A 24,313-nucleotide genomic window follows, 5' to 3' on the forward strand; every position below is an offset into this window, starting at 1 on the left:
GTGCGTGCGAGCGAATTTGGTTTGGGAAATATAAATAGAATTATCCAGCACTACCGGACACAGCCTACAAGTTTGGGAATGAAATCTAAGGGAAAATTTTGGATGCAAGATCAAGTAAATCCGGAGCAAGCTGGCTTCGTAAAAAAAAATCTGACGAATGATTACAGAACCTGGAAGATGAGGGCAATGGTTAGGAGATGGACTACCTAGAGCCACGACGACTTGCCACAACGACAGCGACAGCGCCGCCCTTAAACACAAAAAACGCCGGGCGTCTATAAACGCATGAACGCATGAACGCCTGCGACGACGACGCGCGACGACGATCGTTGGTGCTGCGAACGTTCTGCCGCTTAAAGTGGGCCGGGACCACGTGGAAAGAATTTAGTTTTCAGGTACAGCCAAAAAAGACACGGAGCTGAGATGGCCTATTCGAGCTGAGTCTCCGTTCTAGGTTGACAGGTAAGGTAGTATAAGTAAGATATGACGACAGAAATTTAACTAACCACACGACACTTTATGTCACGGCTGTCGTACATTCCCTCTCTGCCATCTTTGCAGCAGTGACAAGCTAGCACATCGTTATTAAAGAGCGTGTGACTATTTGCATATATATTGAGCCAGTGATCGCAGCTAGCAAAAAGACCAGAGGAACTCTAGCTGCTCATTCTTAAATAAGGAAAAGCGGGAAAGAGATTAGAAGCCCACAGAAAAAATACTCGTCGACAAGATTTTGCCGCTGACTAGAACCGAGCAAATTCAAAAGCAGGTCTGTAAAAGCAATAGCGCCAGGAACTGCAAGAAGCGACAGTTGGCCATGAATCGCTCTTAGTCTAGTTCATGTTTGGAGACAGCTACAAAAGAGGAATTTTGATAGAAATAGGAGAAGTAAATTAGCAAGACCGGAGAGCTAGAAAGTCGTGAAAAGAGTGTAATTCGATAGTCCTGGCGGGAAAAGGAGCTGGACCAAGACCGATGATGGACCCCCCGAAATAGGAAGCAAGGGGCGATCTACAAACTTCCATTCCTGGAAAAATTTCAGCAGTGAGTCTAGTTCAACGAAAGGGAACCTAGGTAGTTTTTTCTGCAGTCTGTCGATCGAAAGCTGTTCTTTACCACGGAACTGAAATGAAGCTCCAGTGCCAGAAAGCAGAACAAAAAAATAAACGACAAGCCCGAAGGAACAGCAAAAAGAGCTTGAGAAAAGGCTAAAGCGAAGAAAATCTAAAGTAATCAATCAGTTTCTCCCGGTCCGCACGGCCAAAGCAGGACCAGCCGTGAGCGAAGACCACCCAGGCAAAGCAAGGGGGTTCTGGCGCTCCGTATCGGGATAGAATCGTCTTAATAGACCCGGCAAATGGAAACTAAATAAAATAATATATAGCATGCTTCATTTTGGACTAACGCTATATCTGTATGTACGACTAGTCAAGGAAGTGCAAATGAGATAAAAAGGAATCCGCTACTACTTCATTGAGCTGATTTCTCGTGTCCACTGATCTCTATTCTCTCTGAACGTAATTCTATATTAAGTCATCACGTGCTTTATACTGCTGTAAATCGATCCTTTTGACCTGTCTAACTTCTTTCTGGTGATTGAATTTGACAGGCGCTGGGGAACACCGACCGGAGACAGCTCTCGTAATAGCGAGAGTAAACACGCGAAGACAAACTTCCTCCATACATACGACACAGTTCAAGCTGTCCCTTAACCTTTAGTTTCCGCTTCTCTTCATTTTCTCTCTTTTTCTTTTTTCCTACTTTTCAGTTTTAGAGCGGTCTCTTGCAAGACGTTGTCCAATTCTCTACAGTCGCTGGGGCTACCTGAACCTCCCCGTCGCCGGCTCTGGCTTTGGTCGCGCCCTGCGTATCCATTCTCTTTTCAGTATTCCTCTCCTCTGAGTCCGCACTCTGATCGCGTCTGCCTTAGCCCACCATTTCCTCCATTCTCGGCCGGCCTCTTCTTTTGAGTAACTTCGGTTGCTCTGTCGATAAATAGAGAAGATCGGTGTTTGTTTTGTTTATCTTGTCCTTGGTGTTTGCAATCACAGGTAATATTGATCTCACAGTATTCTGACTTAAAACCTCGAATCTTTCTGATCTAAGCGGTTCGCTGACCCCAACTATAGAGCCACCTATGACCATTTTCGATTTTGTTTTCGCTGTTTCCTCGTCCTCACTCGCCAGCCTCGTCACGACTTGTTATTTGCATTGATTTACATAGACATGAACATTTCCTCGTTAAGCGACCCACACATTCATCCGCAGCCTATCCATCCTCTTCCTCCTCCACCGCCTTCTTCTGGACCCTCGGGCCCCGCGTCGCATCCACAGCTGCAACCACAACCACCTCCATCTTTGGCGAGTCAGATCCAACAGGGATCGTCGTCTCGGACAGCTTCGACGAATCCTGCCGAAAACATCGTGAGCGTACTAGGTTTCTCGCCCACTGCATGGCAAGGCTCCGACGAGTCGCTTCGACATGCGTTGGCATTACGCGCTGAAGAGGAACGGCGGCGTGCCGAGGAGGAGCGCACAAAGCAGGAGGAATATCGATTGGAGCTCCGCAAGCATGATCTTGAATTGCTTCACGAAGCCATGCGCTATGGAATCCCAGCGAGCATGATTGCGTTTATTTTCATAGGTAACGGCGTCACTGGGTCTACGGCTGAGTGGATACGCGATTATGTCGCCAGGATCTGGCAGCAGCAACAGCAAGACATCGCTAGCCAGGCAGCAGCCCAACAAGCAGCTCAAGCGCAAGCTCAAGCTCAAGCTCAAGCTCAAGCTCAAGTTGCTGCCGCTGCAAGTGGTCGTCCAAGTGCCCCTCATCCTGTCTCTTCTGACCATCGATTCCGAGCTACTCATCATCGTAGCCAAAGTGCTCATACACTTCCCACCATTACAGCCCACTCAACTGCTGCTCCTGTTCACCCTCCTCCACCACCTCCTCCGCCTCCGCCAGCCGTACCACCTCCTCCACCACCTGTGGCAACCGCTCTGTCGTCATTAATGACTTCGGTTAATGTTAATCAGCCTTCATTTGCTCCAAATACTTTGTCACCACAAGAACATTCTCCCAGTTCTCGCCAACAACATCCCCTCTATATCACTCAAAATTCCGTAATTACTACTCCCCCTCTTCAAATTCAACAAACAGAATTTCCCTCGAAAAGCGCGCCGTCAAGTCATTCATATCGGTCGCCAACATATGGCACAATCGCAGCCAACTCTCCGTCTCCGCCAGCGCAAGCACAGTCTCAACCTCCTTTACAGTTTCATCACTGGCACCCAAATAGTTCAACCACGTCAACAAAAGACAGGTCATCAAATGTCTCAGCCAACACGAAGGATGGTCAGTCGTCGAATTCTGCATCTTCTACTCCTGGCACGTCTTCGGCATCGTCGCACCAGCCTCTAGGAAATGGTATCCCAAGGTCGCCGACGCGGTCGATATTAAATCCTGAGGAAACTACTTCACCTAAGCGGCGGCGTCATACAACTTTATTCGAACCAAGTGGTGCACCGCAGCAACAACTTGCGCCTGCACATTCAATAAGTAGTGGGCACTCTCCAGTGTTCAGTAGTGCAACGCTGCTACCTCCAATATCTTCATTTGGTGGTGCACCTGGCCCCGTACCTCCGCGCAAACGTGGTTCAGGGCATTCGCGCCATCGATCCGATGCTACTTTGCATGGATTCGAACCGTACGCGAGACCATTATCTATGCAACTACATTCTTCTTCTCATCCAGGCCAATCTATTCTCAATCCCGCACCAACTAGTGGCAGTTCAAGTGGGCCATCCACTCCACGAACGAGCTCACATCGAAGGACAGAGTCAGCTTGGGAAACAGGTTCTGTAGACGTTCTTGCAGCAGCGGCCGAGTCACAGCGACGTAAAGAGATCTCCGCAGCAAGAGACAATTTGGAACCGAGTAGGCAAGATTCATAGTGTTTACCAGTTTATTACAAATCTGTAACTTAAATTTTCTGGAACTGTGAGGTGACAGCAATCTGGTAGATGACCTGAAGATGCTGAACATTAAAGATACATGTATGTTGTAGAAGATGCTATTTTTTTTGATTTGTATTGTGCATTCGAATTGGGTTTTATTATTTTGTTTCTGATTCACATGAAAAGTTGTTGATTTTCTTCTTTTTACATTAATACCTTTTTTTATATTTTTCATGTTGGTTTCAGCTTGAGTTTGGGTTCATATATGTTTGGCATAATGCATAGTTAGTATTCATTTTTACTGTGTTGGTTAAACTCTTCTTCCTCTTTGCATCGTATAATTTCAATTTCTTCAGATTTTTCTTCGTTCCGCTGTGTTCTAGATATGAATTGGAAAGGGACGCATCTGATAGCAAGATGCTGATCTACGCGCCGTACAGAATTAGGATGATATAACACTGTTTATGACCTCCCGAAACGGGAAGTTCATAGTAGCCCAATAGGTTGTCCAGACAACCTCTCTAGATCCAGCCCCGTGAGCGCTTGATCACGTGCGCTGATAAGAACCAAGGTGCAGTGCAATACGTCCTTTATCCTGTTTCTGGCCCAGTCAGAAACAGACTGTAAAGCTGACGCGTCTTTACTACTGAAGTGGACAAACGCTTACAGACAACGAGCAAACGGGAGCAAGTTCTGTTGCAGGATAAGGGTATCCGCTTATCTCTGGTGGAGCGAGTTGCGGCACCGATGCTGATGGGAGATACCAAAATGAGCGGACTTAATGGCGGTGCTCTATGGCTGTGGTGGCTGATGCGGTCACGTTGGGGTATGCGTCACTCATCATCCATTCAATTCCTCTTGCTGGATTTGCGGGCGTAGCACACTCTCTCTCGCTTTCTTTCCTCATTTTGTACTACCGCTCTTTGTGTGCTTTTCTAGTCATTCCACGATCGGATCTTTGAAATAGCCATATTATACTGCATCACAATGAAGGTTACCGGATTACTTCTTTTGGGCTCCCTATTGGCCTCTTCGGAGGCTGCTGTTCACAAGTAAGCTTGTTGCCACTTCACGCGGGTAACCAATTGTATCATGCGAGTGCTGACTGCGATCGTAGGATGAACATGAAGAAGATTCCTCTTACTGAGCAGCTTGCTAAGGTGTGTTGATTATTTTGTTTTTGGTCTGGTTTTGTCTTGTCTATTTTGCTATTTGTGCTTGACAGATTTAAGAAGCAAACTTCCGATTTCGTGACTACTAGACAGAATTGCATCTAACCTTTTGGCCTTTATAGCTCGATATGACTTCGCACATGAAATCTCTGAGCCAGAAATACCTCGGAAATTACAAGGGTCAGAAATTTGATGCCGAGGCTGCTCATAATGTTCCTTTGACCAACTTCTTAAACGCTCAATGTAAGTGTTTCTGATAACTACCTAGACGTTGGTGATCTTTGCCCAAACCGTCCGGTCAACATGAAAGGACTTCCAGAGAACAAAATTTACAGAAATTACATGTTTTATCAGTTCTCCATTGTTTTCTTTTATTCTCCAGAATCTGCTCTTGCGGCCTTGTCGATATGTAACAATTTCCTCCTACAATCTATTACGATAATAGATTGTAGAATGGTGTCAATTCTAGACCAGGAATCTTAGGGCAAGGGTTGTCATACGGGCTAGATATCAGCCTTCCATAATTACTTTAGAACAGCTCATTTTACTGACTGAATTCCTTAGACTTCACGGAGATTTCGATTGGATCTCCAGAGCAGACCTTCAAGGTTATTCTTGATACTGGATCTTCCAATTTATGGGTTCCTTCTGTCAACTGCGGCTCGATTGCATGCTACCTGCACACGAAGTACGATTCGTCTGCTTCGACAACTTATGTCAAGAACGGCACTGAATTCGACATCCAGTATGGATCTGGATCTATGTCCGGATTTGTGTCCAACGATGTCTTGAAAATTGGTGATCTTACCATCAAGGGACAGGACTTCGCCGAGGCCACTGAGGAGCCCGGCCTTGCATTTGCTTTCGGCCGTTTTGATGGTATTCTTGGTCTTGGATATGATACCATCTCCGTTCAAGGAATGGTTCCTCCCGTTTACCAGGCTATTGCTCAGGGATTGCTTGATGAGCCTGTGTTTTCTTTTTATCTTGGAGACACCAATGTCGATGAAGAGAATGGAGGTGTAGCTACTTTTGGTGGTATTGATAAGCAGTATTATCTCGGTGAGTTGACTTATCTTCCTGTCCGCAGAAAAGCGTACTGGGAAGTTGAATTGAACAGCATCAGCTTTGGCAAGGAGGTTGCTGAGCTAGAGAACACTGGCGCCATTGTTGATACTGGTACTTCATTGATTGCTCTTCCTACTGCTCTTGCGGAGATGCTCAACATGGAGATCGGTGCTACCAAGAACTGGCAGGGACAGTACACTGTCGACTGTGAGGTTCGTGACAAGCTCCCTGAGGTCTCATTTAACCTTGGGGGTAAGGAGTTTGCCATTACTCCTTATGACTACATCATGGAGGTCCAAGGTTCGTGCATGTCTGCTTTCATGGGCATGGATTTCCCTGAACCCGTTGGCCCGCTGATTATTCTCGGTGATGCCTTCTTGCGTAAGTGGTACTCTGTTTACGATATTGGTAATGACCGAGTTGGTCTTGCCCCTGCTATTTAAATTTGAGTAGCGAGAAGATTGAATTTGTGGTGGGAACGCGATTGCGACGTGGGGTCTAAAGCGACAGAGAGTCTACACATACATAAGCTGATTAGGAGGAAGGAAGGGGTGAATATATTTTATTTGTTTCTGTGTTGGGTTTTGGGTTTTGTTGTTTTTACCGATAATTAGAATTTTCTTTTAACGAAGAGTGATGGGAGGTGTAGAAGTGTGGAGGAATGTAAGTTAATGGAAGATAGAGGTAGGGGTGAGGCGCGGAGTATAATAAGGAAGGATGGTGAGAATGAAGCAAGCATTTCTGTTGCAATAGAGTGGAGTCGAAGTACGTGATGGAGAGGCTAACACAAGTGTATGCATGTCCTTTATGCGGAATGAGCACGAGTATTGTTCCGGTGATGGAGCTTTATTTTTCGAGCGAATGCGGGCACATATATTGTGTTCGGTGTTTGACACGGATACAGATGATGAACGAGAGCGAACAACTGGATTGCAACGACGGAGTCGAAGGCAGAGAACGCGAGGAAGTGAACGGTAGTATGACAGGGAGAACCAGATATCCAATCTGGGATTATAGATGCTTATATTCTGGCTGCACGGCGTCGTTGGCATACTGGCGAGCGCAGAAAGTGGGGGAATTAGATGTGCAGGCTGATGAGGGATTGTTGCGAGCGATCTGGGGAATGCGGATAGGACTGGAAGAAGGTGGGTAGATGAGTGAGATTAGATTAGATTAAAGTTGCAGTATATGCAAAGGAGATTTGAGTTATGCTAATTGGTATCTATACAAATGTGCAGATATTTGCATGGTCTGCGGAACCACTACAGGCGACGACAGCACTCTTGAATTTTGGTATACTGCCTGCAACCACCGTTACTGCGAGCGGTGCATTGCCGATTTACTGTCGTCGTCGTCAAAGCCTGGTCCAAATAATTCGAGTTCAAACACATGTGCAGCATTTCCTCGATGTTTAGCTAGAGGATGTTATAAGACTGTCGATCCGGCCCAGTTGCGACTCCGGCTGTTTACTGCGGGAATTAGTTATGCTGGAGGTAGTAGTAATATGCAAGAAGAGATTGATTTTGGTGGATTATCGCTAGATTAGATAATCTGGCGCCGCGGGTAGAAGGAAAAAGTAAAGTATCCAGGAGTGTGATATTGGCGTTTTTGGATTTGGAACTAGCGCGCGCGACAGTCAAGGCTCACGCCTGATTCGATCAACTGTGTGATTTAAATTAGTTGGTAAAGATTGTAAGACAAGTTCTACCGATGCATAAATAATAGATTGGAATGTGATAAATGAATTGGTTCTAATGTATAAAATAGTGTTTTATAATCGATTCCGTGCAAGGCTGTCGTTGGCTTTGGCTGGAACCGATCGCCATTGCCGGAATGAGATTAATCACCTGTAAGGTACACTTCTAACCGACTCATTAGACTCCTCGCTTCTAGACACATTTCGATTGAAAAGTAACAGCCATGCAGTGAATTGCCGAGTAGCTACTTGTGGTTTCCAGCTCACATTCTGCAAATATTAATTAAAATTAAGTAAAATCAAATAAAAGAACATCTATTCATGAATGCACAATTGTCCTAAATCGTAATTAAACCCAGAGTTATACTAAATACAACAATACTCTCTCACGCGCACATAAAAATAAATTAGAATCATGCCTGCCCAACCTTACCCCATCTACCTTCCGCTAATTCACCACTCGGTATATGGACGTCAAATCCACCACACAGCTCGCTCCATGGTAAGAACTCACCGGATTCTGTATACGCGCCACCATGCTCATAGACATATCTGCTTTTAGCAATCACAGTTGGCTCATTCCGTCCCTTCGACCACCACATTTCAGGCCAAAAAGCGTCCATGAGCTCTTTGGGACCGTTGAAATGTAAGATCGAGGGAATCGAGCTCGATATCCGATTGAATGCGAGCGATGATCGGACCACCCGAGGCAGTTTGGGCTGAGGATCCAGAACCTCTGGAATGAAAATCACATCTGCTGTTGAAAAAGTCATCGTCTGGAACAATGACGACGTGAAGTCAACTGTAATCGGCAGATCCTGCTCTCCATAGACATCTGCGAGAAATTTCTGATCCGAGAACACCTTCGCAGATGCCGTCGAGCTAATGGTATGGTTTGCCCGTCGATAAATCTCCTGCAGCGTTGAGGCTGAACCTATGATATTGCCCGAGTTCAACCATCTTGGCCGATGGGTGTCGTACTCATGAATATTCTCTGTCGAAACTGTTGGGTCGTCTGTCCGGTCTCCATAAGAATCGCTTGGCAGAGGCGATTCGGGCACTCCTGCACAAGCAGGTGTGTCTGCCTTGTTGGGCCAGCATTTCTTGTCCGCACCAAATACTACCAAATCACCATCGAGCGGGGTATTCTTCACGCCCACAAGCTTTCGCGAAAAATCAGTCAGCAGATTCGCAAATGGGAGCTGATACCACACGTCGAACCCATCCATGATGATTACTTGCTGACTGGGCTTGACCTTCGTCTTGAGGTAGTTGAGAATCCCAGACACCTTGCCTACCCGAGCAGCGGGCGAGCCCTTGAAAGTCTTGCCGTAGTTGATCAGTATAGGAGCTGGGTAGTCGTTGATCAGCGCCGAATAGAGGGACCGACAGAAGTTGAAATGTGTCTTGGTGAGCGGAACAAGAAACTGGATGTCAGGCGGCTGTCCGTTGATCAATGGCAAGGAAGGACCCACAGCTGGCGGTGGTGTGTTTGATCCGTCCAAAATCGCTGCCGTCCGGTCCTCACTGCCTGCCAGGTTCGCGTAGTAATCTACATGTGGTCTGCTTTGATCCCCAGACGGTACCACAGATTCTGGTTGCTGTCCTAATGAGACTGAATGTGCTGGGGCCGCGGCGGCTAATGGCTCCGCAGGATCTTCGGGAAATGAGTCGAACTCTTCATTCGAATGCTTTGAGTTGGAATTTTTCGTCTGTCGAAATTGTTGTAGCTGTTGTTGCTGTTGCTGTTGTTGCTGTTGTCTTTGTTGTCTGAGATCCTCGGCGACCTGATCAGAGGCTTCAGCGGTAGCGTAGACCAAGAAGTCAGGATTATCCTTGTTGGTCTGGGCCAGATGCTGTCTGTTCTGGCCCGAGGATGGGGCCTTCAGGGTGGATGCGGTGGAGTCTTTTAGCTGGGCCGGCGGATGTGTGATGGAGATGAAGAAAAAGACAGCGATGGCGATGCCCCAGATGACGGCTATGCGAGGGAACACCTTTTTCCTCATGACGGAATTGGCAGGCGCCATGTTGCGATGCGAAGGGAAGAATGAGAGGAGCGAGGTGCGAGGTGCGAGGTGCGAGGAACAAGAAGGCAGAAGCGAGAAGGGAGTGAGGAAGAGAGTGGGAGCCGACAGCGGGTTTTAAGAGAACGAGGACAAGAACAAGGACAAAGAAGACAGGAGCGAAGGGTGATGATTAAATGGAAGGGACGAGTGAGCTAATGGATGACCCAGTCTCAAAGAGAGTAGGACCTGCCGCAGTAGATTCAGTACTAGCAGCAGATGGTAGTGGCAGTCGCATGAGTGTCGAGAAGAAATCAGCCAGCCAGCAAACCAGCCCGCCAGACCAGAGAGCCCGGCGAGCAAAAAGTACTTTTTCTTGTCTACGTAGTGCAAGCAGGCCGACCACGGGCACATTCAGGTACCAAGAGCAACGCGCACACACGCACACCCACACGCATACACGTAGCAAATCTGAGAACGAGAACGAGAACGAGGAAAGAAATGAAACCTTTTTCGTGTTTTTGTTGTTTTTCTTTGCTGCTTTTTTACGGCCATTCCGGCCATTCATAACGATCAATCAAATCTGATCTCACAGTCTGCCAGATCTCCAACGACGCGTGAATAATATCGCGCGTCTTAAAAGAAAATTAGTCTGCCATCTGACGCGTTCCTTGGTCACTACTCAGCTTACTAGCTCATCTTCTAGTGCCACCGATGTCGCGTCCACTAGCCGTGGCTGCGACTCAGTGTCGGCCACTGCAAGACCTGGGCGGCATCAAAAACTTTAAACGATCTGCACGTTTCACTACCATCCCCTTGAATGGATGGATTAGTGGTCGGCCTACAATTCCGGAAGCCATGCCCTTGGAGATTGAGCGAAGACCCCTTGCTTGATTTGGAATAGATTTGATGGGCTAGTGAGGTTTTGGACGGTGACAGACCAGACCCTTGAATGTGTAATTCCGTAAGTGGAAGTGTGCTCCACGGTGCCTGTTATGCAAAGGGCGTGTGCCGGATGACAGACAGACAGACAGGCAGGTAGGTAGGTAGCACATCTGTTTGCAAAATAGGATTTGGCGAAATCTCTTCTGGACGGTGTTCGTGCCCCCAGATTGTCCGTTGAATCTCCGTTATGTGTGTGTGTTTTATGTGAGTGAGTGAGTGTGTGAGTGAATGAGTGTGTGTGCGTGTGCGTGTGCGTGTGCGTGTGTTTGTATAGATAACTATGATATGAAACAATGTCTTTAATTACGACGGTTTTTCTGGAAATCTGGCAACGTGGAAATCTGCACCTGTTTCTGCGTCTGCTCTGAGTAGGCAGACAACGTTCGTCCAACCTTTTTTGTCTGTCGGCCAGCCATCCCCGTCATGGGACGGGACCGCCGACGGAGCGGCCACATCACACATCGCCCAGCATGGACCGGACTATCCAGCTAGCTGACGGTCCACACGGCAATCACAGTCTGCGTTCACAACAAAAATCTACATTATTGCGTCCTCATCCTAGTCCTAGTCTATCCACATACCTGTACTGATGTACTGATGTACTGATGTAATGTATTGATGTACTGAAAACAGTGTCACCTCTACGCCGGGGACGGCGGAATGGACGATTGAATGGAAGATCGAACGGACTACCAAACAGACGACCAAACGCACGACCAAAAAAACAACGTGGACGAGCGCAGACAAACAAAGCCGAGCAAACGAGCAAGAATGAGGAAGCAAGGGCTTTCTACTATAGCTCAAAAGCCTGAAATGATGCTCGTTTAGATTGTCGATCCCTTTTAACCAGGGCGCTCTGGCTGCCGACTCCCCCATAGTCAAACCAAGCTGTGCTCCGCCAACCTTAAGCCAGACGAGCCGCCAGGATGCTGCTCCGAAAAAGTATCATGCTCGGTTAGTAATGACACGGCGATCACCGCCATCCGCTTACTCATATCTTTGTCAGCAGAGTCTAGTCTGCGCAGGACGTTGGATGGGTCCTTCCTGCGTTCTCCTCAGAAAGTCTTGGACAGTTTCTTTGTCCAAAAGCTGCTGCACACAGCGGTGCAAGCTGATATGTCAATCCACACTGTTTCGATATTTTTGCGATATATCTGCTGAAAATTCCCTTTGTCTCCATCACACTCACATTGACAATTCTGCAGTCCTGCCCACGTAGTCCTCACACAAAAAAAAAATATTGCATCCATCGCCAACTCCTGCCATACTAGACCCTGGGCTGCACAGGGACCGACTGCCTGCCTGCCTGCCTCCAGGGTGGCCTGCCATAGTAACCGGCGCGGCTCCACCTCCCTCTCAACGCGCCAACCACTACAACGACCACCACGACACCCAAATCAATGTCCGTCGAGTGCGCGGGACGCAGGACGCAGGACGCCCAACGACGGACGACGACACAACACAAACCCATCGCGCGTCCGCTTGTCTTTTGGTCAGTTGCCCGGTTGTCGTCGTCGTTTTGCGTCCTGATTTGTGCCGCCATTTTTCACCTCCCTGTCCTCCTTCTCGCCCTCCTCCTGTATCCTCCGACATCTGAGTGAGCCTCTTTGTTGCGTCCGTCCGCTCTGCCTCTTCACTTTCGCTCTTTCTCGTTCTCTAGTCCTTTCGACTGCTCTGTTCCTTCCTCCTCCATCCCCTCCCTTCTCCAATCCCCTCCTAGTGTACCGTTCATCTTAAAAACCCCCGCATTCATAGACTGCCTCAACATCTTCAGTTCCCTCTACTTCCGCAGAGATCTAGCTAGCAGGAATGAGGACTCATCGACAGCGTCGCATTGCCCTCATCGTCGCGGCCGTCACAACTTTCTTGGTCATTGTCGCCCTCATCTTCACTGATTTGCCTGCCGCGTCTTCTACCACCACATCCTTCAACTCCCTTAAGGGCCACACCATCGACGAGGCCTTCGCAAAGTTCTCCTACTCCAACCAGCGCCAGCTGAATCCCTCTCCTCCGCATCGCGCCCAGGCCGAGCTCCCGCACCAGTCGTCACCCCATCCCTCATCCCTCGACATCGCCGTCCTCATCCCACTCACAAACTCGCATTTCAACTTTTGCCGCTCCCTCTATTCGGCCCTGATCAACGACTATCCTGCGCCAACTCTCATCAACTTCGGCAAGCAGTTCCCATCTCCCCAGCTCGGTCGCGTGTTTAAAATTTCCGGCATCGCTGATTACCTCCACCAGAAGCTCAAGCCGTCTCAGTACGCGCTCATTCTCGACGGCTACGATGTCTGGGCACAGCTGCCTTTCTCGACCCTGCGTAACGTCCTTGTCGACGAAAACTCTCCCGTCAATCGCTCGGTAGCGCTTTTCGGTGCCGACAAAAAGTGCTGGCCAAATGCGTTTTCCTCCCCGGCCTGCACGAATGTTCCCGAATCAACGCTCCCCAAAGACGCGTTCGGCGCTGATACTGACGATGATTCGGTTCTACGGCCCAATCGCCAGCGATACATTCACATGCGCCCACGATGGCTCAATTCCGGTACCATCATCGGCCCAGTTTCTGTGCTGCGTGACATCTACGACCAGGCTAACGACACGATTTCTAAGGCCAACATTGAAGACATTTTCTCAGATCAGATGTACATTGCCGACATTTATGGCGAGCAGAAGCTACCCATGATTGTTGACTTCACCAATTCGGTTTTCCAGACAATGACCTTTTCGCATGCAGACATCAGCTTTGTTCCTGATGATCTGATGCTGCCTCCGCATCGGCGCCATCCTGGCGATCGCAGACTCTACGCATACAATACAATTTCAGAGTCATTGCCCTCGCTACTCCATTTCAATGGGCCTAAAGAGCACATGGACACTTGGTGGCCCAAGATGTGGTGGTCTCGTCTACGGAATCATCCAGCGGTCATTGAGAAGTCAACATACATTTATCAGCATGGCGGTGCTTATGATCAAGATGGCAGTTTTCACACTTGGTACGATTTGTGTGAAGATATTGACGTGCACAATCCTGCAACTGGCAAAAAAATAAATCCAAAGGTGACTGCTCCATATCTTACCCAAAAAGTTAACCAAGGTGCTGGTCTAGCAGCTGCAGTAGCCGCTTCAAAGAATCAAGCCCCTCCTGTGGTCAATCCGGTTGCTGGTACGAAGAAAACTAAATCGAGGCCTGTTGTTGCTGGCCCTGGAGTTGTCCCACCTATCGCCGGTGCTGCTCCCATTCCACCGATCACGGCTAACAAAATTATTGCCCCACCACTCTCTCCGGTCTCGCAAAAGCAGAAAGCAAACCCAAAATCAAAAGCAAAAGCAAAGCCAAAGAAGCATTAAATAGCTGATGAAAGAGAACTATGGCCAAATCTGCATAATCAAATCTTTGCTTCTGATCGTTTGACTTTCTAAATTCATACACTTTTTCTTACTTAATATTTTAATTTTTCTAACTTATTCATATACATTAATTTTGTCATCTTTTTTGTGCTTCATTGCGTTCGTGCTAGTTTTGATGTCCAGTCATGTTTAGTCCTACAGTTCTTCAACAGAGTAATTCATTTTCCTTTCAGCGCGACTTTTATAATTTTGTTTCAGTTCGATGTTCTCGATACAATACAAATAGCATTTCTATGTATCTTGTTCTTTGACCGGGTCGTTACCGGTAGGAAGATTATCCGTTTCCGTATTTGTATCTGTATCTATTTCTATGTCTGTATCTGTATCTGTATCTGTCATTGGATCGCCGTCCAACTCAGGATCAATTAGCGTAGAAATATCAATGATGCTCTCAGATTGAGCATTCTTAGATTGTTGAGGTAGTTGGATATCGGACTCTGCATCAGAAGATTTCTCGACCTTTTTCCATTTATTCAATTTGAAACTTGAACGCTGCGCTGGTTGACCAGATCTCTCGGTCTCGCCATCCTGGTCACGACCGACTGTTTCTGAATCGGTTAAAAAGCTCGATCGCATAGTATCAAGTACATCAGTGGCAAATACGTTCCATCCCTAAAAAAATCATTAGCCAACAATTTAATCTAGCATGGTTCAACACAAAAACAGGAACCATAGCGATTCAGACATATACAAACCTCCCAAACATCCAGTATATTGGTAACTTGCCGACGGAAATTATCCGCCCTGATCCGGCCGTCAAAGGCCTGGTAGATCTGCCGCAAATCTTTGAAGACCGCAACCAATTTCGATTGAAATACTAGCCGATATCGCCAAATACCTTTGGAGACGACGACACCCATGCCACTATTATACAAAATATCACCAATCGCATATAAGCGAGCTATTCGCTGCGGAACCGTCGCGAAGGAACTTACGACGCTTGCACAAATTACGTCGACAATTTCATCGGCCGCGTAGCTGTTGTCGACTGAAAATGCCATTAATCGGGCGATAGCGCCACGTCGGATCGTCAAATGCTGTAGTAATAGCGTCAAGTGTAAATGCAGAATTGGTCCAAGCCAAGGGGTACCTCCTGGATGCTTCTGGCCGTGATCCTCGTAATCTCCTTCACCGTCCTCATTGTCAATCCTGTCAATCTCATCATCAAGCGACCAGTTCGTAGTTGGAGGAATCCAGAGAATGCCATCGCGGAACATTGGCTTACTTTTCAAATCCCATTCATCTGCACCGAAATCATCTGTACTCATTATACTGAACAGTTTCCATCTATAGTAGTGGTGTTCCGATGAACCTGAATCGAACAAGAAGGCAAAATCAGGATTTTGTTGCTCTCGCTGCATTATTATCGCTTCAAAATCCGGGCCATGTCGAACAACGTGTTCAACCATACTGTTGAGTAACCGATATCTTTCTAGGCTCATCGGATTCTCGACTTTAATGACCAGAGACCCTGTTACTTCATCGCTTTTCGCGTTAAACGGATGCCCACTGATCGGGGTTAGTCTCGTATTAATCGAGACATCGCGACCAATCGCTGCATATACCCAAGATCCTTGCCCGATATATTTCCCATCCAAGCTCAACTTAGTTTTCTCTGCTGCCTGGGCGTCTCGGAAACCAACTACAGCCGTCGTCCCCTTATACATCATGAACTCTGTTTGGATTTCGACTGACTCCACCTCTCCAAATTCTCCAACCAACTCCCGGATCCAGGTCGGTGTCGCTTGGCTCGGTAACCCAGTTAACGAAACATAATTTGCTTTGCTTGCCACGGTCTCATGCCTTTTTTTTAGCTCCCTCGGTTCTGAAGATGAGCTCCCGAATACACCCTCGAATTTCCGCTTTTCTCGATCTAGTCCTAAATCTCGTCCTTCATCTTCTTCTTCTTCCTCTTCCTCTTGTGCAAAATCGGATCCAAAACGACCCTTGGCTAAATTAGCCTTCAATTCATCGATTAGTAATCTCCGGGTCGGTAGATAAAAATCTATAACAACATCTTCTTACACCACGTCGAACAGCGAAATGCCGTGGAGGCATTGAATTAGTCTCCTTGGTAATTTTAGACAGACAATCGTATATCTTGCAACTCGTAAACAAAGCCAGTACCGAAAATACTCATGAAATAGCGTCAGATCTTGCAAGCAAGTCTTGGACGGTCACTCAATTAATTAGTAATAGTTCAATATCCTAGATTGAAGCGCAAGATCATATACATACAGCATCACTACTGCTTTTAGTCACATGACGAGTGTGAGACTCCTGCGAATCTAGCAATGTGGAACTACTAATTGTGCTAATCTCTACAAAACCGGAGAGTACTTGATATATAATGCAATTCTTCAATTTATATTATGAAGCTTTTGGAACCGCAAAAAGAAAGGTCAAAGCAGCGATTTTTAGAGCTGATGGAAAATTCCAAATTAACGTCATTCTGGATTGGGAATGAGTACGTGTTTCGGTACGCGCAATGACTTCTGCATGGCTGTAACAGGATACTTCCTGGATCTCAGCCCCAGCTTACTTTCAAGAGCTATATGTCGTAATTATAGAGCTTTTCGCTCGCGCTCGGCCTTTCGCAGAGCTCGCTTACGAATCGAAATATGCATGTTGAGATTAGACCGTGCGACGACCGACGACCAGGCACCAACAGTGTTGTCAATAACAAACTGGAAAAGCGCATGAGTCGGGTATGGCGTAGACGTATAACTCACTAATTGAGCACCACGCGCAAGTCCAATCGAAGTGAGTGTTGACTTCACAAATGATTTCGGATTGGGAATCATAAGCGAGGTCCGCTTGATCTTCGACATGGCTGACGTGACGAGATAGGAAAGAACAAACTCGACATCAACACCCTGACTTTTGACCTCGGTTGCCAGCGCCGAGCTCCACTGCTGCAAAAAGGCTTTGGATCCAGAGTACACCGATAAGTATGGTGTGGGAAGATAACCTCCGAAGGATCCCATTGTTAGAATCAGTCCCCGCTTGGCGGCAATCATTTTCGGCAATACGATCCGAGTTACTTTTAGAGTCGCAAGATCATTGATCGAAATAATCTCAGTCAATTCGACCTCATCAACTTCTGCAAATGGAACAGGAATAGAATGGGATTGGCCAACGTTGTTAATTAGCACTCCAACGTCAATCAGTGATACCGTGGCTGCTAATTTCGAGTAATCGTCCGCAGTAGGAGTCGCGAAGTCAATTGCTTGATACTTCGTCTCAACCGCATACTTAGCCTTGATCTCGTCTGCAAGGGCAACAAGTTTCGACTCTGTCCGCGAAACAAGAAAAATATTAAACCCTGCCTTTGCAAGCTGGAACGAATACTCTTTTCCAATTCCATCCGATGCTCCGGTAATAAGCGCCCACGCACCTTTCTTAGCCCCGTATTTTGTTAAGCTCTTGCCTGGCAGAACCAGATCGAAATAGAGACGCGTGAATCGGATTCCAAACGAAACGTACTTTATCAATCCAACCAATGCGAAAAAGACAGACGCATAGAGAAGAACGCTGTTTTCCTGTAGCGCCTGTATGTAACTGCTTGAAAAAGTCAACATTCTGAGCTTCGTAGTTTCTGTTTATCAGTCTTGCGCAATCAATTGGCGATCAACACTAAATTAGATAAATATACTCGCTACAGCAGATTGTTGGGCTTTCATACATAATCATCATTCCCACTGCGGGACACCTTGTAAGCGCGGGGTTTAAATTCATAGTCTTGAGTGCTCGTACGCATTACCGTTTTGGGGCAGTGGTGTTGTGCTCTGTTTTGGAGTCAGACGCGTCGGGTCAACCTGTGAACTCAATCCAGATCACAACCTTTAAACCATCCACAAAGCACAACACTTAACACTCCAAGTACTCAGATATATTCAGTATGACTTCCCACGGTCAAATTTTGTCGAACGTGATTATAGATTGTTATGGCCTTGATCGGATAGACTTGTTTTATGCGGACGATAGCGAGAGCTACGTACATGCTCGCTCCAGGAAGATTGATGATATTGAAATCCCATGATACGACGAAAACACACAGATGTAAATGCTGCCACAAGGAACGTAATATCCGAGAAACCGACGTAAAAAACAACGGCTCGGTCACTTTCTTACCTACACATGATTTGGTCTGACAGTGTTTCGACCAGAGTAGAACTCTACAACGTCGCTTAATTGTTTATTATCTCATTAACACCCCGGATGAGAGATTTTCGTCACCGTCCTGAGCCAGGATTGCCGTCAAATAATTAACTATCTAGCGAAAGTCCTTTCAGAATACAAACCAGCGTACTGTTTAGAAATTGCTACACTCTTGCAAAAGTAATCTGGGGGGCTACGAACTGAGCAGGACTTACAACGTTGTATCTCAGCTCTCGAGAAAAATAGTCTTAAACTGTTCTAAAAGAGGTCGACATCGTCCTGTCAGCCGTGTGTATAGCATACATTTATCATCTATCTTCCCTCAAAAAGTCTGAATTCGATTAGGTAATTGTACAGTCACTCTGCAGAGCTACTCGAACTAAGTTATCTAAGGATTATGTAAGATAGACTGGTAAAAATAGATTTCTCGCCTCCGAATTCCACGTTTTCGTCATCAATTGACGGTCACGTAAACCACCGTTGGCATGTGGAGGCGTAAAAATAAATACTCATATGTTCAGATTAGCATTTATTTATGGAGTACTCGTGCCATAATTACATAGTTATGCAGCTCAATTAAACCCCTCAAAAGAACAGGCAAAGAATGTGTTCGTACTTAAGCCTGTTCCCGCCTAGAGGGGAGGACAGTGTGTGCGTCAATGGAGACCGGAATTTAGTCCAGCTTGTGATATAATTCTGCTTTGAAAATCTGTTTTGCTGCATTGTGTTTTTTCGTCCAGATTTCTGATCTGTTTGGTAGTCGTTCGTTCGTTTGCGATTACTCGGCCAGTTGTATTACATTCGCTTGGGGGGCCTCAATATTTGTTAAAATAATTCTAATACCATAATGGTGCGCGTATTTTCGACGCGAGCGCCCTTTACGACTCCTATCGCGGTCTTGGTTGCACTCGTTCTTCCGCTATTTTCGTTCTCGGCCACTTCATCTGCGCTCGAAATCGACGTGACCGACCAGGACTCCATCAAACATGCTGCATATGTATTTGTTCACGGTCTGATGTCTTATTACAACGGAAACACGTCTGATGGTGTTATTGGCAAGTTCGTCTCCCCTTACTACTGGTGGGAAGCCGGCGGTGCATGGGGTTCAGTTCTTGACTATTGGTATTTTACTGGCGATGAAACCTATAACGACCAGCTTGTCGATGTTATAGTCGGAAACGCGGGTCCGGATTGGAACTTCATGCCTACGACCGAGGTCAGCACTGAGGGTAATGACGATCAAGCTTTTTGGGCTTTTCTGTCCATGGAGGCCGCTGAACGTAACTTTACAAACCCAGCTGATGGCGATCCTCAATATCTTGCGTTGACTCAGGCCGCATTTGACTCCATGGCTGCTCGTTGGGACGATTACTATTGTGGAGGTGGCCTTCATTGGCAAATCTATCAGTTTAACACCGGCTACAACTATAAAAATACGATTTCAAACGCTGGATTATTCATGATTGCCGCGCGACTCGCCCGATATACCGATAACTCGACTTATCTAGAATGGGCTGAGCGTGTTTATAACTGGTGTGTTGATATTGGTTTTATCGACTTGGATTATTACTATATTTATGATGGCGCGTCGATTACCAATAATTGTACCGAAATCAGTAAATATCAATGGTCCTATAATGCAGCAATCTTCATGGCTGGCTCAGCTTATCTGTACAACTATACTGGAAATTCTGATTGGCTCACAATCACGGAGAAGTTACTCGGTGGTTTGAGCATTTTCTTCAAGGATGGTATTATGTATGAAGTTGCTTGCGAAACCGTGCAACGTTGTGATACAGACCAACTTTCTTTCAAGGCTTATCTTGGAAGATTCATGGGTGAAACAGCCATTCTAGCGCCGTCTACTTATTCGACGATCATGGCTTATCTCGAAACGACCGTTGAAAATGGAATCCAACAATCTTGTACTGGTGGATCTGATAACGTTACATGCGGGTCGACTTGGATTGAGGACAAAGGATGGGACGACACCTGGGGTCTGGGCCAACAAATGAGCGCACTTGAAGTGACGCAAAATTTGCTGGTTAGCACCCGTCCGGGACCTTATACGCAAAAAAATGGTGGCTCCTCACCGGATCTTAACGAGACCGGTACCCCATCCACTACTTATGTCTATCCTGGGACCGCAACGACTGGCGATAAGGCAGGTGCAGGAATAGTTACCGTTCTCGCTCTGCTGTTTATGGTTATGATTGTTTGGATACTCTTAAGGTAGATTTGCATGTTGATATTCTGTCGTTAGATTATTTCGAGCTTGTATATTAGGCTAGGCGTTGAATATTATTCTTTGTATGTATTTCTGTAATCTATTTGAAACCTCCCAAAAGTCGGAGGTGCCTTGCTACAAATAAGTAGATAGACTCGAAAGTTTCTGGTCAGTAAATAGACTTAAATTCCGCAATGGCGTTTGAGACCCTGGCGCAGAAACGGAGAAGTCATCCTCAGATGACTCCTCGGCCGCGGCAGATCAAATCTTGCGTTGCTTGTCATCGTCGGAAAGTGAAATGCGACCGTGGTACACCATCATGCTCCAACTGTGCAAAACTCGAACTGAGCTGTGAATATTACACAAACCAGCAAGTTCAATACGAATTTAAAAAACCGTCGACAAGCAGTGAACGGATCTCTCTATATTCTAATGACTACTTGGCTGTTGACCCGACCACGGGTGAATCAAGATATGCCAACGGAGCGTTTTGGGGAACTTATTTCAAAGAGGTATCTTTCGTGCTGCTATTGCATCTCTAATACGAAATCCTACAGAGATTAATTATTAATTATTTAATTATTCACAGTTGGCCGATATTCCTAGTATTTTGAACACGAGACAAAAGTGGCAAAATGCTGATGCCATTGCTCAGAGCGATGTTGCTACCGCCATGGTCATTTCTTACTTGTCCTCTTCATCTACTCTCGCAGCAAGCCAGTTTTTGGCTTCGTTACTTCCAGATAAAGCAGTCTCGGATGCTTTGATCAATCATTATTTCGTTGCGTTCCATCCTTGCGTTTCGATCCTTAATCGATATCGGTTCAACCAACAATATGAACAGTTCTGGAATAACCATGATTTATCTTTTTATCCGCTCCTATTTGCTGTTTACTTTGCTTCAACATTTTCGATTTCTGAATCTTCATCGTTTGATATTTATCGTTCTGGGGAGTCCATGGACAGTTTAACGGCTGCAGAAATATATCGTCGCCAACGAGTGCGCAAAGAGCATAACAGAGATCAGCTTGCTCTTCTTAATCAATATAAGTTTGGTGTCGACATTGCTCTTGCAGCTTGTAAGTTCCCCAGCAAGCCGTCATTAGATGCTCTACAAGCCTCTGTCATCATTCATATGACTTCATTAGTAAAATCCTTAGATCATGGTACGTCGTCAATAGCATCGCTGATCCGAGTCGCTCAGTTAATGGGTCTTCATCGCGATCCTTTGGGGTTTAATAATCTATCTATTGATGTTGTTCAGTGTCGCCGGGCTTTATGGTGGCAGTTGATCCAAATGGATTATCTGATATCCATGGCGCAAGGTCTACCACCTATTGTGCATGAACTTGAACATGATGTTAAGCTTCCTTCCGAGCATATTATCGAAAATGGTCTTGAATGCGAGGCTTGGGATGCATCTATGATCTTTTTGAATGCAGCTTCAAAAGGTGCTCAGGTTAATTGTAAGATTCTTCAAGCAGTATACGGAGTTCAAAAATGTGACGTACAAAAGATTTCGGCTCTTGATCTTGAAATCGAAAATTTAAGTATACTTGTCGAACAGAAATGCGCTTTGTTGGATTCTATCAAATATTCAGACAATACTCCGCAGTTTACTATTCAGAAGGAGCTCGGAAAATATTTTATGAAATTTATCAGCACTAAGGCGTTTGCTTACCTACATCATCCGACTCATATAAATGAACCTTTGGATGCGGAAACATCAACCAAACTGATTAGCTCTGCAATTATCACAGTAAATCTATACGTTTCGTTGTCACGGATTCCTGACCATCTTCCATTTGTCTGGTTTTTTAGACCTGTTCAGCCCTTCCATGCACTACTTATTCTATTACAGGATTTATATCTGCACCCGCCAGCGGTATTGCTGGAGCAAGATAGTCGATTGCTGGCCGTCGAGAATGCATTCACGAATATGCATTTTTTGAAAATCCATGAGATCAACCAGACGTTACGGGATATGTGGCATGTCTTGAACCAGCTGCGAAGCGGCACTTGGATTAAAATAGGATTTTTAAATCCGTCGGGGCTCCCTGTGATTACAAGTCAAAATTTGCCCGCAGAGTATGCTGATTTAAAATTAGAATCGAGTCCTGAGCGCGTTGATGATGAACAAAACTTAGTTGGCGATACCCAATTGGGCTTGTTGATCTCCGAAGCCTACAGAATTGCAAACGTTAACAGAACCTCGCAAACTGTTTCTGCGGCGGATATTGACGATTTGAGTACTCCGTGGAATCAAATTTCAGTTTCCGATATTGCGTCTACTGCTTCTTCGACGGCAACAGAGTCAAATGCGGTTACGGATGAATCACCTTCGATTGTATTGCCAAATACCAACCTGTTTAATGATGACGAACTTCTGCAAGTGGCATCACAATTGTCAGATCTAGATTCCTGGGATGGAAAATGGGATTCTATTTTCAAATCTAGCGCCGACCCACTATCGCAAGATCAGTTTGAATATTCTTCTATTTAGCTGTCATATTAAATATACTAAATTTTGTTTATTATAATTTTGATTGAATGCTTTCGATAGCCATGGACAATTTGGGAATTTTGATAAATAAGAAGTCACTTTCGGTAAATATTCTCGTACAATATCTATCGATACTATCTGCAAATCTCATTATTTTTATGAACGTATTTCGGTGACACATGGTATCCAAGCATTTCGATTCCGGCCATTCTAGTCTCTTCGCTGACCCCTTAATCATTATGGTTTCCGAATCTATGAAATCAAAGCTCAATGAGAAACCAGTAGGATCCACGATCTCAGCTTCTAGCACATATTCGTTTTTTGTTTCTTTGATATCGAATACCGGGATTTGCTCACCGTCTGACAACCAGTCCTCAAACGGTGATGAAGTTAGTGTGGATATGATAGGAGCTGTAAACAGAGGTTCCGGTTTGCACAGATTTAGCATTTTTGCAAATTTTGAATGAAAACACTGAAAATTCACAGATTGTGCTGTTCGCAGCAAAAGTGGATGGGAGTTTCTGCAAAATATAAAAGTTTTTGAGAGTTTTTATATTTCCCTATGAGTCCTTAAACTATTGTGCTAGTCCCGCTGACTTGCTAACCGAGGATCTGAGAACTCCCAAGCTCTCCCCTCACTTATGCACTGCCACGTCAGGTGCAGCTGCGAAATCGCTGATTTTCAGGAGGTTATCTGATGGAACATGAGTCAAGTGATGCTAATCAGCTGTTTCATAATCACATTGACACTGTAGAACCTATTGAATTATGTAAATTTGATAAAATATACTGTACCGTACCCGTCTGTGTTTACTTGATTTAGATATCCACCTCGAGTTTGGTTCATTCAAGTCCGTTCATATCATTAGCTGTTTTGTCAGTATCTGCCTACGAATTGACGACAAAGATCCACTGAGATCATTTAGTCTAGTAAGTTTCTATTACTGTTTAAGCTAAGTAGAAAAAGATATATGGAATTTTTGAATTTTATGGAGCAGACTTCACTCAGCTAGGCGTGTTGAAGTTTATATAGCCCAAGATAGTTGTAAGTAAGTATTGCTCTTAGCACGTCTCTCCAACAATTTGAAATTATCATGTGATTGAGAACAAAATTAGCAGTTATCCAGTAAGTTACTGTCACTTCAGCTTATTTGGTAAGTTACCTCAATTTAC

At 45.7% G+C, this 24,313-nt stretch overlaps 10 protein-coding genes across 10 annotated transcripts; 6 read left to right on the forward strand and 4 right to left on the reverse strand.

The window, feature by feature from the left end:
• Positions 1–2,226: 2,226 nt before the first annotated feature.
• On the forward strand, positions 2,227–3,954 carry V1516DRAFT_662477 (uncharacterized protein; the record flags this gene model as incomplete). Its single annotated transcript, XM_066920442.1, has 1 exon — positions 2,227–3,954. The coding sequence occupies one exon, from the start codon at positions 2,227–2,229 to the stop codon at positions 3,952–3,954; it is 1,728 nt and encodes a 575-aa protein (XP_066778675.1).
• Positions 3,955–4,451: 497 nt separating this feature from the next.
• V1516DRAFT_670277 (aspartic peptidase domain-containing protein) lies at positions 4,452–6,831 on the forward strand. The gene is made up of 4 exons (XM_066921328.1): positions 4,452–5,009; positions 5,075–5,117; positions 5,252–5,372; positions 5,694–6,831. The coding sequence occupies exons 1-4, from the start codon at positions 4,945–4,947 to the stop codon at positions 6,638–6,640; spliced, it is 1,176 nt and encodes a 391-aa protein (XP_066778676.1). The 5' UTR covers positions 4,452–4,944; the 3' UTR covers positions 6,641–6,831.
• Positions 6,832–7,011: 180 nt separating this feature from the next.
• On the forward strand, positions 7,012–7,743 carry V1516DRAFT_662479 (uncharacterized protein; the record flags this gene model as incomplete). Its single annotated transcript, XM_066920443.1, has 2 exons — positions 7,012–7,342; positions 7,436–7,743. The coding sequence occupies 2 exons, from the start codon at positions 7,012–7,014 to the stop codon at positions 7,741–7,743; spliced, it is 639 nt and encodes a 212-aa protein (XP_066778677.1).
• Positions 7,744–8,306: 563 nt separating this feature from the next.
• Positions 8,307–9,353, reverse strand: V1516DRAFT_621540 (uncharacterized protein; the record flags this gene model as incomplete). Its single annotated transcript, XM_066919528.1, has 1 exon — positions 8,307–9,353. A coding segment is annotated over one exon (1,047 nt), but the record flags the coding sequence as incomplete, so codon positions are not given.
• Positions 9,354–12,905: 3,552 nt separating this feature from the next.
• On the forward strand, positions 12,906–13,895 carry V1516DRAFT_603893 (uncharacterized protein; the record flags this gene model as incomplete). The annotated part of the gene is made up of 1 exon (XM_066919265.1): positions 12,906–13,895. A coding segment is annotated over one exon (990 nt), but the record flags the coding sequence as incomplete, so codon positions are not given.
• Positions 13,896–14,480: 585 nt separating this feature from the next.
• Positions 14,481–16,307, reverse strand: V1516DRAFT_662482 (uncharacterized protein; the record flags this gene model as incomplete). The annotated part of the gene is made up of 3 exons (XM_066920444.1): positions 14,481–14,861; positions 14,945–16,210; positions 16,275–16,307. The coding sequence occupies 3 exons, from the start codon at positions 16,305–16,307 to the stop codon at positions 14,481–14,483; spliced, it is 1,680 nt and encodes a 559-aa protein (XP_066778680.1).
• Positions 16,308–16,370: 63 nt separating this feature from the next.
• V1516DRAFT_155907 (uncharacterized protein) lies at positions 16,371–18,105 on the reverse strand. The gene is made up of 3 exons (XM_066918671.1): positions 17,935–18,105; positions 16,488–17,813; positions 16,371–16,429 (listed from the first exon to the last, which is right to left on the reverse strand). The coding sequence occupies exons 1-2, from the start codon at positions 17,985–17,987 to the stop codon at positions 16,814–16,816; spliced, it is 1,053 nt and encodes a 350-aa protein (XP_066778681.1). The 5' UTR covers positions 17,988–18,105; the 3' UTR covers positions 16,371–16,429; positions 16,488–16,813.
• Positions 18,106–19,257: 1,152 nt separating this feature from the next.
• On the forward strand, positions 19,258–20,646 carry V1516DRAFT_621113 (glycosyl hydrolase family 76-domain-containing protein; the record flags this gene model as incomplete). The annotated part of the gene is made up of 1 exon (XM_066919516.1): positions 19,258–20,646. One exon carries the CDS (start codon positions 19,258–19,260, stop codon positions 20,644–20,646), a length of 1,389 nt encoding a protein of 462 aa, XP_066778682.1.
• Positions 20,647–20,766: 120 nt separating this feature from the next.
• Positions 20,767–23,245, forward strand: V1516DRAFT_670292 (fungal-specific transcription factor domain-containing protein). Its single transcript, XM_066921329.1, has 2 exons — positions 20,767–21,149; positions 21,227–23,245. The coding sequence occupies exons 1-2, from the start codon at positions 20,832–20,834 to the stop codon at positions 23,138–23,140; spliced, it is 2,232 nt and encodes a 743-aa protein (XP_066778683.1). The 5' UTR covers positions 20,767–20,831; the 3' UTR covers positions 23,141–23,245.
• V1516DRAFT_670294 (uncharacterized protein) lies at positions 23,127–23,707 on the reverse strand. Its single transcript, XM_066921330.1, has one exon. The coding sequence runs from the start codon at positions 23,586–23,588 to the stop codon at positions 23,172–23,174; it is 417 nt and encodes a 138-aa protein (XP_066778684.1). The 5' UTR covers positions 23,589–23,707; the 3' UTR covers positions 23,127–23,171.
• Between the last annotated feature and the right edge of the window lie 606 nt (positions 23,708–24,313).

The sequence above is a fragment of the Lipomyces oligophaga genome (assembly GCF_038497815.1).
Source record: "Lipomyces oligophaga strain CBS 7107 unplaced genomic scaffold V1516scaffold_2, whole genome shotgun sequence".
In the NCBI taxonomy this organism is placed as follows: Eukaryota; Fungi; Ascomycota; class Lipomycetes; order Lipomycetales; family Lipomycetaceae; genus Lipomyces; species [Lipomyces] oligophaga.

Coding starts and splice junctions, on each gene's coding strand:
- V1516DRAFT_670294 (XM_066921330.1), bottom strand. CDS start 23,588: ATGCTAAATCTGTGCAAACCGGAACCTCTGTTTACAGCTCCTATCATA.
- V1516DRAFT_670292 (XM_066921329.1), top strand. CDS start 20,832: ATGGCGTTTGAGACCCTGGCGCAGAAACGGAGAAGTCATCCTCAGATG. Junction 21,150..21,226: donor GGGGAACTTATTTCAAAGAG/GTATCTTTCGTG, acceptor AATTATTCACAG/TTGGCCGATATTCCTAGTAT.
- V1516DRAFT_155907 (XM_066918671.1), bottom strand. CDS start 17,987: ATGAATTTAAACCCCGCGCTTACAAGGTGTCCCGCAGTGGGAATGATG. Junction 17,814..17,934: donor GCAGTGGGAATGATGATTAT/GTATGAAAGCCC, acceptor GACTTTTTCAAG/CAGTTACATACAGGCGCTAC.
- V1516DRAFT_670277 (XM_066921328.1), top strand. CDS start 4,945: ATGAAGGTTACCGGATTACTTCTTTTGGGCTCCCTATTGGCCTCTTCG. Junction 5,118..5,251: donor TTACTGAGCAGCTTGCTAAG/GTGTGTTGATTA, acceptor TGGCCTTTATAG/CTCGATATGACTTCGCACAT. Junction 5,373..5,693: donor CAACTTCTTAAACGCTCAAT/GTAAGTGTTTCT, acceptor TGAATTCCTTAG/ACTTCACGGAGATTTCGATT.